This window comes from Acomys russatus, chromosome 4, assembly GCF_903995435.1.
Source record: "Acomys russatus chromosome 4, mAcoRus1.1, whole genome shotgun sequence".
NCBI classification, from domain to species: domain Eukaryota; kingdom Metazoa; phylum Chordata; class Mammalia; order Rodentia; family Muridae; genus Acomys; species Acomys russatus.
In genome coordinates, this window is record NC_067140.1 from 18,408,752 (window position 1) to 18,424,713 (window position 15,962).

The following is a 15,962-nucleotide window of genomic DNA, read 5'->3' on the forward strand; positions in this document are numbered from 1 at the left end:
TTGGTCTACAGAGTGAGTTCCAGGACAGCCAGGGCTGCAGAGAGAAACTCTGTCTCAAAACAAAAACAAAACAAAACAAAAAACAAACAAAACACCAAAAAAGAAAGAAAAAGAAAAAAGCCCCCCCCCCAAACGAAACACTAAATTAAATCAAACCCCCTTTAATTCTGCATATCAGTAAATACACCCAGGCAGCTTGGGCGTGGCCAGTGCTCATGACTGGTATCAGAAGAAAAGTTCACGAAGGAGCCAGTCTTCCCCAAGCAGTTATCTAGGCAGAATCTGTTGTTTCCAGACAGCATCCGGGAGAGTCATTTCCTACTAGCATACTAGCAGCTTTTTGAAAAGTTTACTTTAGTCAGGCACAGCGGCACGTACCTTCAATCCCCGCACATGGGATGGGAAGGCAGGCGGGTCTACATGGAGAGACCTTGCTTCCAAACAAAACAAAACATGCAAGGTTTTAAAAAAAATTATTTATTTATTTATAATATATGATGCCCTATTTGCATATACACCAGCACTCCAGAAGAGGGCATTAGATCACATTACAGATGACTATAAGTCACCATGTGGCTGCCTGGAATTGAACTCAGGACCTCTGGAAGAGCAGACAGTGCTCTTAACCTCTGAGCCATCTCTCCGGCCCAACACTTATGTGCATGTGCCTGTGGCGCTGCCGCCACCCCTGTTGGCTCCTGCTGCTGGTTGGAGATCCTGACAATGATGTAGATCAAACTCCCCCAAGAAACTAGATGCCCCTAATCATCAGGAAACAGTCTAATGAGACTGACACCCCTCTCCCCTCTATCCTCCTACCTAGTATCTGTCGGGTGGGGAGGGCACAGCTGGAGGGATAGGGGCTGTCTAGGGAGGTGGGAAAAAGAACCCAATAAAGTAGCCAAAAGCCGGCTACAGCCATGGGGTCCAGATGAGGGCTGCACATCCCCTGAAGCCGGAGTTATAGGCGCTGGTTGTAAGCTGCCTGAAGTGGTGCTGGACTTTGGTCCTCTGAAGAGAAGTCAGCGCCCTTAACGACTGAGCCATCTCTTTGGCTCCTCCAACTAGCTCTTTAAAGTAAGACAAAAACATAGGGGCCAAGGAAAATGACCTCTGAATGAAGACCAAATGAGAAAAGGGGAATCCTAATGTCAGGTGCTGTCCAAACTGCCAGAGCAATTAAGCTGGTGCCAGGAGACGCTCCACTGCCGCCCCCCCCCCCATGTCAGAGGAAGAAACTCCCACAACCGAGTCTAGGAAGAGGCAGGATGCCCCCTCACCCCAAACTAATTTTAAATTTGTTTGATTTACGCATACAGGAAACTTAAAGTTTTTTTTGTCTTTTTTTTTAATTTAACTTTGAGACAGAGTTTTTCGATGTAGCCCAGGCTCGCCTTGAACTCAGAGATCCACCTGCCTCTGCCTCCTGAGTGCTGGGATTCAAGGCCTATGCCACCATTCTCAGCGCAGAGAACTCAAAAGCTTAAAGACAGCTTTAGTAGCAAATGGCATAGCAGTCTACACTGAAACGAAACAGAAAAGATTCTTCTGGCCTTTGCGTGCAGGTGCATGCACATGCGCCCCCTTCTGCAGGCAGCAAGCAGGCAGGAGATAATGCCTCCCAAGACTTTTTAGAAGTGGTTGAGGAGTGTAACCAGAAAGGACGTCCCAAGTGGAGGTGTTATGAGCCAGCGCTAGGCTACCCCCCAGAACCAAGAGTGTCCCTTGTTCCCTGAACAAAAGGACCTGGGGGGGATATGCCAAGAGAGATTTCCGACGTGCTTAGAATCAGTCACAGGCCCAAGAACAGGATCACTACCAGTGTTGGGGCTCCACTGTGTCACGGCATGCCAGAACCAGGTTTCTTAGCTTTACTTGACCTGCGGGGGCTCACTCAACCTCCATCTCTTGGCCTGATCATATGGCTGGCTGAGATTTATGGGGGTCCTGGAGATGGTGTAAATGTCAGAGAGATGAGCCTGCTAGTGGGGGAAAAGGTGGACTGTGACCGTTTGCATGGATGGGTTCAAATCCTCACCCAACTGATGCCCCAAGCCTTTGCCATGTAACTTGGTGGTGGCCGGTCCCATGAGCTCACTCAATTCCATCCCTGACACCGGATCCAACCTGTGACTTGCGTTAGGTGCCAACATGTTGTTGGTGGACACACGCGATCACAGGCTTCGGTGAGCTTCCACATTGGGCTTGCTTGCCGGTTCCTCTGTGGTGATCATGATGCTGCCAAGCCTTGGCCAACCACAGGCATGAGAGGAGGATCAGAGACAGACGGAGCACAGCCTGGTCACCCTAGCTGAGTGCACTCCAGCTGAGCAGTGCCCCCTGAGCGCACAGCTCACAAACCCACACTCAGCTGCTCCCCAGCAGAGGTAGGCAGACGCCCAGCCTTCTCATATGTGCAGCAAAGTTGAGCCAACACCGATAGCAACTCCTGCTGACCTGAAGCACGTGAGCGATATCTTCAGTAATACAGCGTTGAGACATGGTTGTTAGGAAGCACCACTGTATCATTAGCTGGCTGATACACATGCCGAAAAAAACACTACTAATTTGAGCCACCGGCTCTGCTGGCATCGCTATGTGTGTGGATGTTCTGCAGCGCTGAGGACACACCCCAGGGCCTCTCACATGCCAGGCACGTGTCACCAAAGAGCCACTTCCTCAGCCCTCGATGTGTGCTGCTTTGTGATCAAAGGCACACTATTCTAAGTGCGCAGCATTTAAACACTACTGACCTGACTGACTGCAACTCAAAATGATTATTAAATATGCAGTTTGTATCTATTTCATGGAATATATTTCCTCAATCCCACACTTACACGGTTACATAAAACCACACAGAAAAATGATCAACCTTGACAGCTGCTGCAGGGTTACTGGGACAGGCTCTTTCACCCAGATGCAAAGAGAAAGGCAAGCAAAAGGACGAACGACCACCCTGCCCCTTTAAAATTGTTCCTTTGAGACAGGGTCTTAGGTAGCCCAGGCTAGCCTTGTGCTCTGTAGTCAGCCAAGGATGACCTTGAACTTCTGATCCTCCTGCCTCTATCTCTTGAGGGCTGAGGTAACAAATTCTTGTCACTGGCCCTGGTTTATATGCTGCTGGGGACCAAACCTGGGGTTTCACACTTGCTAGGTTAAGTATTCTACCAGTAAAGCCATATCGCCAGCCCCTGAATTAAAAATAACAATAACAACAGATTAAAAAAAAAAAATTAGTTTTTAGAAACAGGGTTCCTACAGTCCAGGTTGGCCTTGAACCAGAGATGTGACCGAGGATGACCCAAACTCCTGAGTCTCTTGCCTACACTCCTCCAGTGTTGGGATTACATGCCTGTAAAGCCCTGTGCATGCTGGTTGAGTGCTCTACCCACCAGGCCACACCCCCAGCTGCTCTCCTTCTCCTCGGGCTGGCCAGTGCCCGCTCAGCTCAGGGATTAGAGGCGGCGCAGCTCCGCTTACCTGTGTGCGAGCGCAGGTGCACGGTGAGCTGGCTCGAGTTGCGGCTGGCGTAGGGGCAGATCTGGCACTTGAAGGGCCGCTCGTCCGAGTGGATGCGCAGGTGTTTGTTGAGGCTGCTGCTGTCGGCTGCTGCGTAGTCGCACGTCTTGCACTTGTAGGGCTTGACGCCCGTGTGGCAGCGCATGTGCGTCTTCAGCTTGTCTTTCCGGCTGAAGCACTTCCCGCATACCTCACACTTGTGGGGTTTGTCACCTTTGGGTGCACACACATGACGCAGCGGGGCAGAGGGAAGATTGAAGAGTTAACATTTAACTTCTCAACCCCTTAGGAGAGCAGCAACCTGCACGCCTCAGGGCTTGTTTAGAAACCTCAGAGGCGTGGGGGTGGGGTGGTGGCTCTGCTGCATTGCTTATTAGAATTTTCAAACGGTTTCCTAAAATGAATACTAGTTTCTTCTTAGTTTAAAGTATACAGCAACTAAAATAAATACAATATTGTGTTGTTTCCAGACAGGGATCTTGTAGCTCAGGCTGGCCTTGAACTTCTGAGCCTCAACTCCTGAGAGCGGTATTAGATACATGCCTCCCTACGGCATGGTTTAAAATGAACGTTGCAGCCTTTCTGTTCACTTCTGGCTTGGACATTATTTCTGTCCCCTTTACTCAATGCTCCCCAAGCCTTAGAGGGTCTGGTATAAATGTTCTGTCCACTTAACTACCCCATTTCTATCGTCTTATGAATTTTGATTATCATATTTCTTTCCTTTCCAGACAGGGTCTCACTATGTAGGCCTGGCTGTCCTGGAACTTGCTATGTAGACCAGGCCGGCCTCGAACTCAGAGACCCAACTCTTGCTTCCCAAGTGCTGGGATTAAAGGTGTGTAGCACCATACCTGACATACCTTTTTAATTGCATATTTTGTTAAGCCTTTCTGATATTGAAATATTATTTTATACTATAGGTGTACACACACACACACACACACACACACACACACTGATGTAATATGAAACAACCACCTCTTCTATCCATTCCCTTTTCACAGCCTGGGCCAGAGTGGCCTGCTTTCCTCCAGGCAGTTATGTGAGGGACACATGGCCATCTTGCCTAGGTGCTGTTTAGGTTCCTCAGTTAAAGCAGCTTAGTCTAATCCCTGATGACACATGCCAATTGGTGAGCAATAGCTCACTTTGACCTTTATTGTCCCCACTTATTAAGTGTGTGTGTGTGTGTGTGTGTGTGTGTGTGTGTGTGTGTGTGTGTGCGTGTGTGTCCCCGCATGTCTGGCCATGTGCATGCCAGGGCATGTGTGGAGGTCAGAGGGCAACTTGCAGATGTTGGTTCCTTCCCTCTACCATGTGGGCTTGGAAGTGAACCCATGTCTTCAGGCTTGTCAGCAAGCACCACTGAACCATCTCACCAGCCCAATGGAGTTTGTGCGTGCGTGCGTGCGTGCATGCGTGGGTGAGTGTGTGTGTTGTTGGGGAGTAAAGTAGGGTCTTGGGACTGCTAGGGAAGTGTTCCACAGCTGGGATACAGACCCACCTCTTTTTACTTAACTAATTTTTGTATATGGGCTTACTTTTCGTTAGTACAAAAAATCTTTGCCAGCTGGTGCCTTTTTGTTTTTTTGAAACAGAGTCTCATGCATCCCACATTAGCTTTGATTTGCTAAGAAGCCAAACATGACCCTGAATTTCTGACAGTTCCACTTCTACCTCCAGGACAGCGGGTGTGCACCACCCCCACCTCCCATCTGACGCTGCTCAGTGGCCCCAAGCCACGCCCCCAGAGCCACGCCCCCAGCTCCTCCCATCTATTCAGACACTTTACAAAGCTGGGACTAGAATCCGAGACTCTCCTGCTTTCCCAGCAGATTTGACACCACTCCCTGTCGACTTCATTTTGCTCATACAGTTGTCTCTGTCTTTCCCACATCATTAAACGGCTAAGGTTGAGCGATTTTGCTTTATGGATTCAGCCATAAATTACTGAATCAGTTCCCCAGTTGACCAATGAAAAAGAATGAAGCAGAGAGAGACACAACAGCACAGACTCTGCAATGTTAAGATGAGGTGGCTCCAAGGGTTATAGGTGCCTGGCATCAAGTCTGAGTTCAATTCCTGGGACCACATGTGGCAGGAGAGAACAGGCTATGATAGTTGACCTCCGACCTTCACAAGGATACAGTGGTGTGCATGCACATACACATGCACAAAATAAAATTTAAAAGTAATAAAGGCATACTGTATTGAATGGGAAGATGAATACCACAACTGCTTAGTAAGAGATGATGACATTGTATGTCTGGAGCTGGGTGTAGTGGCGCACGCTTTTAGCCCCAGCACTTCAAGAGGCAGACCCTACCTTTCCTCTTTTGAGGTAGGGTCTCATGTAAACTCAGGCTGGTCTTGAACTTACTATGTAACCAGGGTTGGCCTTGAACTCCTGATCCTCCTGCCTCTGCCACCTAAGTGTTTAGATAACAGTTGTGGGTCACCTCTCCAGTGAGATTTTTACTTTATACTCTTTAGGTCAAGTATGCACAGGGCCTTGTGCGAACACATTGCCAGAGCTGATCACCATCATGTCAGAGTAAGGTTTGGCATTTAAGAATGTATCGGCATGGTGGTACACGCCTTTAATCTTAGCACTCAGGGAAGCAGAGGCAGGCAGAATGAGGTGAGTTCAATGCCAGCCTGCTCTACAAAGTAAGTCCAGGACAGCCAAAACTAAACAGAGAAACCCTGTCTCAAAAACTAAGGAAAAAAAAAAAAATCAGAGGCTGGGCAGTGGAGGTGCATGCCTTTAATTCCAGCACTGGGGAAGCAGTGGCAGAACTCTTTGAGTTCGAGGCCAGTCTGGTCTACAGAGTAAGTTCTAGGACAGCCAAGGCTACACTGAAAAATCCTGTCTCAAAAACAAATAAACAAACCAAAAAGCAAAACAGAAGAAAACCACCTGAGAATTTCTTAAAGGGATAATTTTGTTGAGGCATAGAGCGCTTGCCTTGCAGGCACACAGTCCAGGCTTTGACCCTCAGCATTGCAAAAGCAGAATCACTTTACTGAAACTGTTAGCAGTCAAATTACAAAGTCCTGGATGGGTCACCACTGCAGGCCATCAGCTGCCTGCTGTTGCCTGTGCCCACTGAATAGCCAGTTTGCACCAGCCGCGCTTCCTGTCAGTCATGCAGCGGCTGGTTTTCAGTGGCTCTGCTAGGCTGGAGCCACACGTGTTCCTCAGTGCCATCAACTCCTGGACTATTATCCATCCTCCTTAAAGAGGCCAGTAAGGGCACCCTCAGGTCAACAGTCCCGCAGCAAAGTGTTCAGAAGATGAACAGGATGGAACTGAGGTTGCTGCACCATGCGAGGGTTCACCGTCACTGTCAACTTAGAGAGACCTAGGGGACACGCCTATGAGCCTGTTGTGAGGGTGTGTGCAGAGAAGTTCAACTGAGAAGCGGCACAGCACCACTGTGGGTCTTGAGCTAAACAAAAAGGAGCCAGTGAGCTGAGCACCAGCATTCACCTCTCTGCTTTCTGACTGTGGTTGCCATGTGACCAGCCGCCATGCCCCAGCTGCCAGGGACTGTACCCTAACGTCGTGAGCCAAAACCACCAAACCCACTTTTTTTCCCTTCCTTCCTTCCTTCCTTCCTTCCTTCTTTCTTTCCGCAGCACTGGTTGGACATCTTCTCAGAACATCAATACAATAATTTATATGTCTTCCTTTATACTCTCACCTAATTTTCCCAGTTGTCACGGATAACATTCACTTGACGGAACCTTAACCCACGGAGCCCATACAAGAGAGTCCCTGCTTGCTTATGAAAGTTAACATTTGAGTAATTAGAATAAACCATGTCTCGGCAGTATGAGGTTTAATGGCAAACCCGCTGCCACTCATGGGTCACAGCCGGTAACTGTTAGCTATCTGAGTTGCCAACGGCTGAGGCTACACAGCAGATGAACTAGGAGAGGACTTGCCACTCCCTCGACTTTACACACCTTTGACGGTGACTAGGAACCTCTCAGACTTCCTCTAAAGTCACCTGGCAGCCATTCTTTTCTCTATACAAAACATCTGAAATCCATTAATAACATGCAAGCTGGCCTCTGTATCTACAGGTCGCCGGCATTCCCCCTCCGCCCTTCTCTTTACTGACGTGATGTGTGTATCTGAATCACTCCCTCTCTACCAGGCTAATGAATTATGGCCGACCAGCTCCCGGCCCTCTGGCTTACTTACCCCACTGCAGGGTTTTTAATTGCTTTAGATGTTTCTACCAAAATCACATGTATAAATAGTATCTTTATTTACTTTGTGCCCATGTCCCTGTGGCCTCCACGAGGCTTGGGCCTTGGCCATGCGTCTGACATCTCTGGGTGTCCGAGCTAATGACATGTCACTTACCTGTGTGGATCTTCAGGTGTCGCTCCATGTCCTTCATGCCGTAGGCAGTCTTGAACTGGCAACCTGAAAAGGCCAAGAGAAGATGAGGTCCGGAGGGAACCGGAGGGGCAGAGACTTTCTCTTACCACGTGGAGACGGTCAGGAAAGACACCGATGTCACATGCGTGACATGGCACAGCGATGCTCTGGCATAACGTAAAAACCACGGGCTCAAACTTTACAACACGGGCCATAGGCTAGAAAGACGCTGTCATGAAAGGAAGAGACACACAGAGGCTTGCCTCTTCCGGTCAGAGGAGACTAAGAGCCATGAGTACCAGGGTAATGAGGGCTGGAGATGGCTCAGCGGTCAGGAGCACTGGCTGCTCTTCCAGAGGGCCCGGGTTCAGATCCCAGCACCCACATGGAGGCTCTCGGCCACTTGGAACTCTAGTTCCAGGGGGTTCTGTTGCGCTCCTCTGACTCGGCGGGCATCAGACACACGCGAGGTATACATACGTGCAGAAGCCGGCTGGGTATGGTTGCAGAGACCTCGAATTCTAACACCTGAAGGCTGAGGCTGAAGAGTCGTGAGTTCGAGGCCCACCAAAAATTATAGCGTGACTTCCAGGTCTGTGTCATTTACAGTGGCAGGCCCCGGTCTCCCACCATTAAAATGAACCTCCGCGCCCGCCCCCGCCCAACCCCCGCCCCAGAAGAACCCTTTCTGCAAGGCAGCGATTACTTATGCGCCCTTTACCTGGATAGCAGCAGCCCAGCTTCTTCTGAGCAGGGGGCATGGTGGGCTTTTTGGTGCGTGACTTCGTGGGGAGGGAGATCACGGTGGCTGTCCGGTTCTCATTGCTCTCCGTGGGCAGGAACGTCGTTTGATAGCCATGTTCGAAGACAAACTCTGGAGCCGAAACTAAAGTGAGCACGGTGCTTATTAATTTCCACAGGGTGATGCGGAGCAGCGACATAAACTCACTCCAGCTAATGAAGCACGCATGAGGGGCAGCATCTGTGGTAAGAGTTTCCTTTCTCATTCAGAAATCAAGGGTGCGAGTTGGAGAGATGGCTCAATGGTTAAGAGCACTGGCTGTTGTTTCAGAGGACCTGGGTTCAGTTCCCGGCAACCACATGGTGAGTCACAGGCACCTGTAACTTCAGCTTTAGGGGGGATCTGAGGCCCTCTTCTGGTCTCCTCTGATACCAGGCATTATGTGGAATTCAGACACACACAGGGAAAATACTCATATACATTAAAAAAAAAAAACAACCCAAAAAACTAGCCTGGTGTGGTAGCGCACACTCTTAATCCCCAGTACTCAGGAGGCAGAAGCAGGTGGATCGCTGTGAGATTGAGGCCAGCCTAGTCTACAGAGTGAGTCCAGGACAGCCAAGGCTACACAGAGAAATCCTGTCTTGAAAAACAAAAACAAACAAACAAAAACCCCTAAAAACTGGAAAATTTTGGTATGAGATATTTTTTATTTGCAATTATTATTATTATTATTTACTAGTAAAGTTAATAAGGAAAAAAGTGGCCAGGTGTGAAGGTGCACAACTTTATTCCCAACACTTAGGGGGCCGAGGCAGGTGGATCTCGGCGAGTTCCAGGCCATGCTGGAGCTACACGGTAGAGAGACTCTGTCTCAACCCTCACGCTGGAGTTTCCTCGGGACTCACGACCATGGCAGATTCTCAGCCTGAACCCCAGACCTACTGAATAAGACATTTTGGGGTGTCTCTAGGGATCTGGCATCTAAAATGCAAAATGAGACTTGCTGGGTGTGAGAGCCACTGCTTAGGATAGCCTCTTCCATCCCTCTGGGAATAAACCGTAGCCTCTGCATCAGCTCCTGCCTCCAGGTTCCTGCCCTATTTGAGTTCCAGTCCTGACTTCCTTTGATGATGAACAGCGACGTGGCTTTGGTCAAAGTGTTTCATCACAACAACAGAAACAATAAGACAAGTTGGTACTCGGATAGTGGGGTACCGATGTGACAGAGCTGACCATGTTTGGGGGAGGATTGTGGGAAGAAGTTTGGGGCCTAGAAAAGCCATTGAGTGTTGAGAGCTCTGGGAGCTGTTCTGTGGGAGCTTGGAAGACAAGAGTGTTGAGAACAGTGCAGACGACGGAGGCCCAGCTTGTGACGTTTCAGAGGGAAGCAAAGGCTCTACTGGGCCTTTTGTGTGTAGGATCTGTGGTTCCGGTTAGTGGGGCTGAACAATCAGCTGTGATGAACAGACGAGAGACCAGAACCACTGAAGTAAAACCTTTGCTTTGCAGGGACACGCAGTGCCGGTCAGTTGGAGCTGAGAAATTAGCGGCGATTAAGAAGAGACCAGCATCACTGAAGTGAATGAAGTCTTCTGGGAAGTGTTTCCGGAGAGTCAGAGCACAGAAGCCGTGTTCCAGAGACGGCTGAGGTTGTACCCTGTGCTGGTACCTGGACTTGGTAGGGTAAAGAGTCACCCAGGTGGTGCTGGTTTTGAAAGTATAAAAGGGTCATGGAGAGCAGCTGAGGCTTGGCACTGTGTGGTGGGGTTGGAGGCCCTGAAGAGAGCCCAGGAGAGGCCACTGGCAGCCCTGTCGCAGCATGGGAGTCCAGCAGTTTTGGAGCTGCCAGTACTATGGGGTGACCATCAGGAACAGCAGCAGCAGTGGGACGGGACCAGCCAAAGCCTAGAAGACAAGCTGTGTGTGCAGCAGAGGGCAGAGCTGGAGAAGTGACCTAGGCCCCTTGGAGGAGCCTCGAAGATCGTGAGTGAATCTCAGATATTGGAGATTGAATTATTTACACTGTTAGCATTTGGTTTCCCTTTGTTCAGATTGTGACTGTGCTCTGGTTCTTTCCTCTTAAAGAGTGTGTTTAACTTAGTTTGGATTTTTAAAGGAGCTCACAGCTGAAAGACTGATTTATTTTTATTTTTATTTTCTTTTGGTTTTCTGAGACAGGATTTCTCTGTGTGGCCTTGGCTGGCATCACTTTGTAGACCAGGCTGGCCTTGAACTCACAGCGATCCGCCTGCCTCTGGCTCCCGAGCGCTGGGATTAAAGGCGCACGCCACCACAGCCCAGCTGACTTTAAATTTTTAAAAGAGATTTGGGATTTTAAAAGAAATTGGATAGTTTAGCCAGCTGTAGTGGCCAGCATGATCTACAAAGTGAGTCCAGGACAGCCAAGGATAAACAGAGAAACCCTGTCTTGAAAAACCAGAAAGGAAGAAAGAAAGAAAGAGGAAAGAAATTGGATATTTTAAGAGACTAAACATTTATTGTGTTTGAATTGATAAGGACTATGTGTGTTTTATATTGTGATATTAATAATGTGTCATCTTGGAGATAAATGATAAATGAAAGGTTTTAACTGAAAAGTGATGTGTGTGTTTGCCAAGCTGACAAGGGGTCAGTGGTAGTGGCAATTTTATGTCAACTTGACACAAGCTAAAGTACTCAAGAGACGAGGGAGCCTCAAATAAGAAGATGTTTCCGCAAGATCAGGCTGTAGGCAAGCCTGTTGGGGCATTTTCTTAATTAATGATTGACGTCAGAGGGACCGGCCCATCCTTGGTTCTGTAACAGAGGTTCTCAACCTTCCTAAATGCTGCGTCCCTTTACTACAGCGCCTCATGCTGTGGTGACCCCCAACCATAAAATTATTTGTGTTGCAACTTCATAACTGTAATTGTTACTGTTATGAATCGTTAAGTAATTATCTGTATTTTATGATGGTCTTAGGTGACCCCTGTAAAAGGGTTGGGTTGTTCAGTCCCCAAACGGGTAATCACCCACAGGCTGACAATCATTGTTCTAAATGAAAGCAGGCTGAGCAAGCCATGGGGAGCAAGCCAGTAAGCAGCACCCTTCCATGGCCTCTGCGGCAGCTCCTGTCTGTTAGCTTCCTGGCCTGCTTGAGTTCCTGTCCTGACTTCCTTAGATGAAGAGCTGTGACGTGGAAGTGTAAAGCCAAATACACCCTTTCCCCTGCAAGTTGCTTTGGTCTTGGCGTTCCATCACAGCAATAGTGACCCTGACTGAGACACAACCTCAGTCCACCCCCGCCCCCCTGTCAATGGGATCGTCTCCATACCTACTTCATAAAGTTGTTACAAAGCTGAAGGAGGGAACGGGGCGGCTCTGGGTGTGAATGGCAGCTGCAGCCACTAAAGCTGGACTGATCTGGACTCGAAAGCCAGTATAGTGAACTCTCAGCTGTCATGCTCAGGATCTAAGGGGGTCTTGATCCCCATTTGTGGGGGTTTCCCAGGGACATGGAACTACAATGACAGGTTGGTGGGGCTTGCTAAAGTGACCCCACTTTTCTGGCCCCGCCACAGGCTGTCACAACAGGCAGGCCCTTGTGGTGGAAAAGCTCCCAGAGTGTGGTGAGGAGGGCAGTGTTCAAGTGACCTTTACAGGTCGGCTCGTGTGATGCTTACAACTCACTTGAAAGGCGAGCATGGGCCTCCTATCCCTGCCCACAGCCCTTTCAGCAACATCCCAGTGGGAGACATGGGGATCTCCTACCTATGGCTTCTTTCTGGAGTCATGATTTAAGTATCTTCTTTCTCATTCCAGAGGCCGCTCTTTCGTTCTCTTGTGGCCATCGCTGCTCTGAACATCATGGTTGGAGTCAGATGGAAGAATAGGGGGCTTAGGCAGGAGAAACCCAGCAGGGACAGCCAGGCCCCAGCTGGGGCTCATTCTGGGGATGGCACTAACTATATGGGATCCGTGAGTCACCCTGAGGCAAGAGTCACACATGGGCTGAGAGAGGCTTCACCTCTCTGAGTCTCACTTCCCTTACTTCTTTATTTTGTTTCTTATTTACGTGTGCTTGTGTGTGCCACAGCACACACGGAGAGAGCAGAGGGCAACCTGTGGGAACTCGTTTTCTCCTTGCACCATGGGGGGGGGGGGGGCGGGGTGTCCTCCACAGGATTAAATTCAGATTAAATTACCTACCTAGCCATTTTGTTGGCTCTGGCCTCAGTTTCTCCATGTGGGAAATGGGGCTTTTTTCTTTCCTATCTCTTGGCGTGGCCGGGAGGGGTAGAGATGAGGTACGGAAAGCAGCTAACGCTCTTGTCACTTTTCATGTTGTACCACGGTTTCTCTGGCAGCAGGGCCTGCCTGAGAAAAGGCCTGGTTTCACCGAGCAAGGGCAATATCAGGACGAGGGCTCGGGAGCCATCAGGAGCTATCGCCTTGAAGCCTTGGGCCCAGTGAGTGACTTTCCACACTGCCAGAGAAGTGGGTCCCCTGGGAGCTTATTACATTGATTCTGGAATCTCTACCCTAAAAATCCTGATTCTGTCAGGGATGCAGGGATGGAGCCTGGGTGCTGGTGTCTAATAAGTTCCCCAAGGACCCCGACCTACAAGTTGGGTCTCGGAATTGACAGCAAATGGAGCAACTGTGTCCTAACTGGTGATGTGGGTGGGAGCGGAGTCCAGAAATTGTGATGGAGAAAGGCAAGCAGGACTCTGCCTGTTTGGTTGTCTGGAGAGGGGCAGCTAAGTCAGGCAGAGGCCAGACACTAGAGGTTAGACTGCACTGCGAACAAAGGCTCAAGGACCCCAGCGACCAGTCGTGCCCTCTAGCGGCCTATGAAAGAATTCCTGTGGCAGGAGGAAGGAGAGAGCCATCAAACTGGGTAGGATATGAGACTTGGGATCTGGCTTAAGGCTCAGATTGTAGCTCCAACATTTGAGAGATGACTCCCTGAGCTGGGTTACCAAGAAGACCCCCAGGCCTGGCCTGGCGTGCAAAACCACAGGACACTGCAGACTGCAGGGCTGGGCTATCCTGAGAGGCAGTACAGACCTTTGAACAGAGAGATAGAGGGACAGGAGAGGAGGCTGCTGTTTGGTTGTGGGGTCAGCTTCCCAGGACTGGACACTTAGGAAGCTGTTTACACTGAACAAGTAACAAATTCTTCTGTCAAGAGCCCCATAGTAAGCGCTGGGTATACAGTGTCTAGGAGCACCACAGCCTTGACCTCATGGAGTGGAGGTAGACAGACAAAATGACCTGACGTGAGGAGTACTCTGTGTGTGTGTGTGTGTATGTGTGTGTGTCTGTGTGTGTGTCTGTGTGTGTCTGTGTAAGTAGGAAAGGCCTCTTTGAGAAAATGCCTCCAAGCCAAGCTCAGAAACCTCAGATATGGACATAAGAATTAAGCCAGTTCCAGGCAGAGGAACATTGCCTGCCAGTGATTTAAGGTGCTAAGAAATGCGGTTCACTAGTAAAACTTCAAGGGGTTTACACCACTGCATATGTAGAGGCAAAGTGTGTGCTAGGGAAGCCAGAGTCTGTGGTGTGGACTGTCACCTGTCACTAGGTGGTATCAGCCAGGCAAAGCTGGGAAAGGCATTTCCAGCAGAGGGAATGGATTTAAAAAAAAAAAAAAAAAAAGACGCAGAAGTCCGAGTGATGCAGAGGCTGCAGGCAAAGTGCAGCTCAGGCCCTTCCGGCAGCAGAGACGCTCGCAGTTTCTTCTCAACTTTCTGGGGCTTTGTGTTTTGAGGTCAGAAGGTCAAACTTTCTTCAGGGAAATGCCCATGAGGAAAAGGGACAGAAAACACTCCTCCAGGACAGCCCTGATCTGTGGGCTCCTCCTGGATAGGTCTCTCCCCACAGGCGTTTCTCCTTGTCTATCTGAGATAGAAGTAGGTCACAGCAGGCCACAGAGGCCACCTCCAAGGTGACTTCTTGTCTCTCTATTTTCTTGATCACTTCCTTGAAGGTTTAGTTTATTTTCAAGTTCTAAAACCTCTCCAGACACATATGCTGGGAGCACTAAATACACACAAATTGTTTTATGTGCTTGTATGTGGGCCTGAGTATAGTATGTATGCGTGTTTATACATGTGTGTGGGCCTGAGGGTAGTATGTGTGCCATGTTCATGCAATGCCTTCAGAAAGCCAGAGGGAGGGCACTGGATCCCCTGGAACTAGTTTCAGTCGGCGGGAGCCACAATGTGGGTGCTGGAAACTGAACCCAGGTCCTCTGCAAGAGTAGCCAGTGCACGCCGGGCATGGTGGTGCACGCCTTTAATCCCAGCACTCGGGAGGCAGAGGCAGGCAGATCGCTGTGAGTTCGAGGCCAGCTGGTCTAAAAAGTGAGTCCAGGATGGCCAAGGCTACACAGAGAAACCCTGTCTCAAAAAACAAAACAAAAACAACAACAAAAAAAAGAGTAGCCAGTGCTTTTAACCACCAAGCCGTCTCTCCAGCCCTCATGCCCCAGTGCCAGTGGATCTAGTTGGTAAACATTCTCTGAGAAGAAGCCTGTAGGCTTGGCCAGGCTTATTGGTGTATTTTGCTTGGTGAATGAAGTCTCAAAAACTAAGAACATGTGGGCTGCTGAGATGGTTCAGCTGGTAAAGGGGCTTGCTGCCAAGCCCAATGAACCGAGTTCAATCCCCAGGACTCACATGGCGGAAAGACCTGACACTAAAGTTATCCTCTCGATTCTACATATATGATATGGCATGCACACTGGGGCATATACATAAATAATCATAATTAAAAAACTTTTAAATTGGGAAAATTCATATTCTTTGGCAGCTAAAAACCCAAAACAAAACAAAACACAGAACTGGCCGGACCCAGAGATCAGCTGCTTTGTGCATGATTTTTCTCTGCTTTCCCACTATGCCCTAACACACCCTATGGGACTCTCATTGATTCTGCTTCCTGCTCTAGAGGCTTGCACTGGGTGTGACACTGTTGCACGTGCACATGCCTGCCGTGCTCCTCCCATGGACCTGGTCCCCGTTTCTGAGGCTCAGGTACGTTCCACTGTACGCATGCCTGACATGGTTTCTCCATGACAGCTACATAGGAAACCTTGCCTTTCTCCACATACAGACAGTATAAACAGCCTTCATTTACCATCAGGTTTTACAGGATAAATACTTAGAAATAGAGCCACTAAGGAATTTAAGTATATTTTGTTATTTTTTTTTCACATTCATTTATTTAATTTGTGTGTGCAAGTATGTGCATGTACACACATGTACATGTGTGTGGAGGTCAGAAGATAAGCCTTGGGAAAAATCAAACTCAGGT

General features: G+C 49.1%; 1 protein-coding gene across 1 annotated transcript in view; it reads right to left on the bottom strand.

The window, feature by feature from the left end:
* LOC127187743 (zinc finger protein 64-like) overlaps positions 1–15,962 on the bottom strand; it is a 30,717-nt gene that overhangs the window by 8,887 nt on the left and 5,868 nt on the right. Inside the window, exons 3-5 of the mRNA XM_051143867.1 lie at positions 8,640–8,804; positions 7,901–7,963; positions 3,481–3,732 (exon numbers count right to left, since the gene is read on the bottom strand). Of these exons, the coding sequence (XP_050999824.1) occupies positions 3,481–3,732; positions 7,901–7,963; positions 8,640–8,804 (480 nt within the window). The remainder of the gene's footprint in view (positions 1–3,480; positions 3,733–7,900; positions 7,964–8,639; positions 8,805–15,962) is intronic.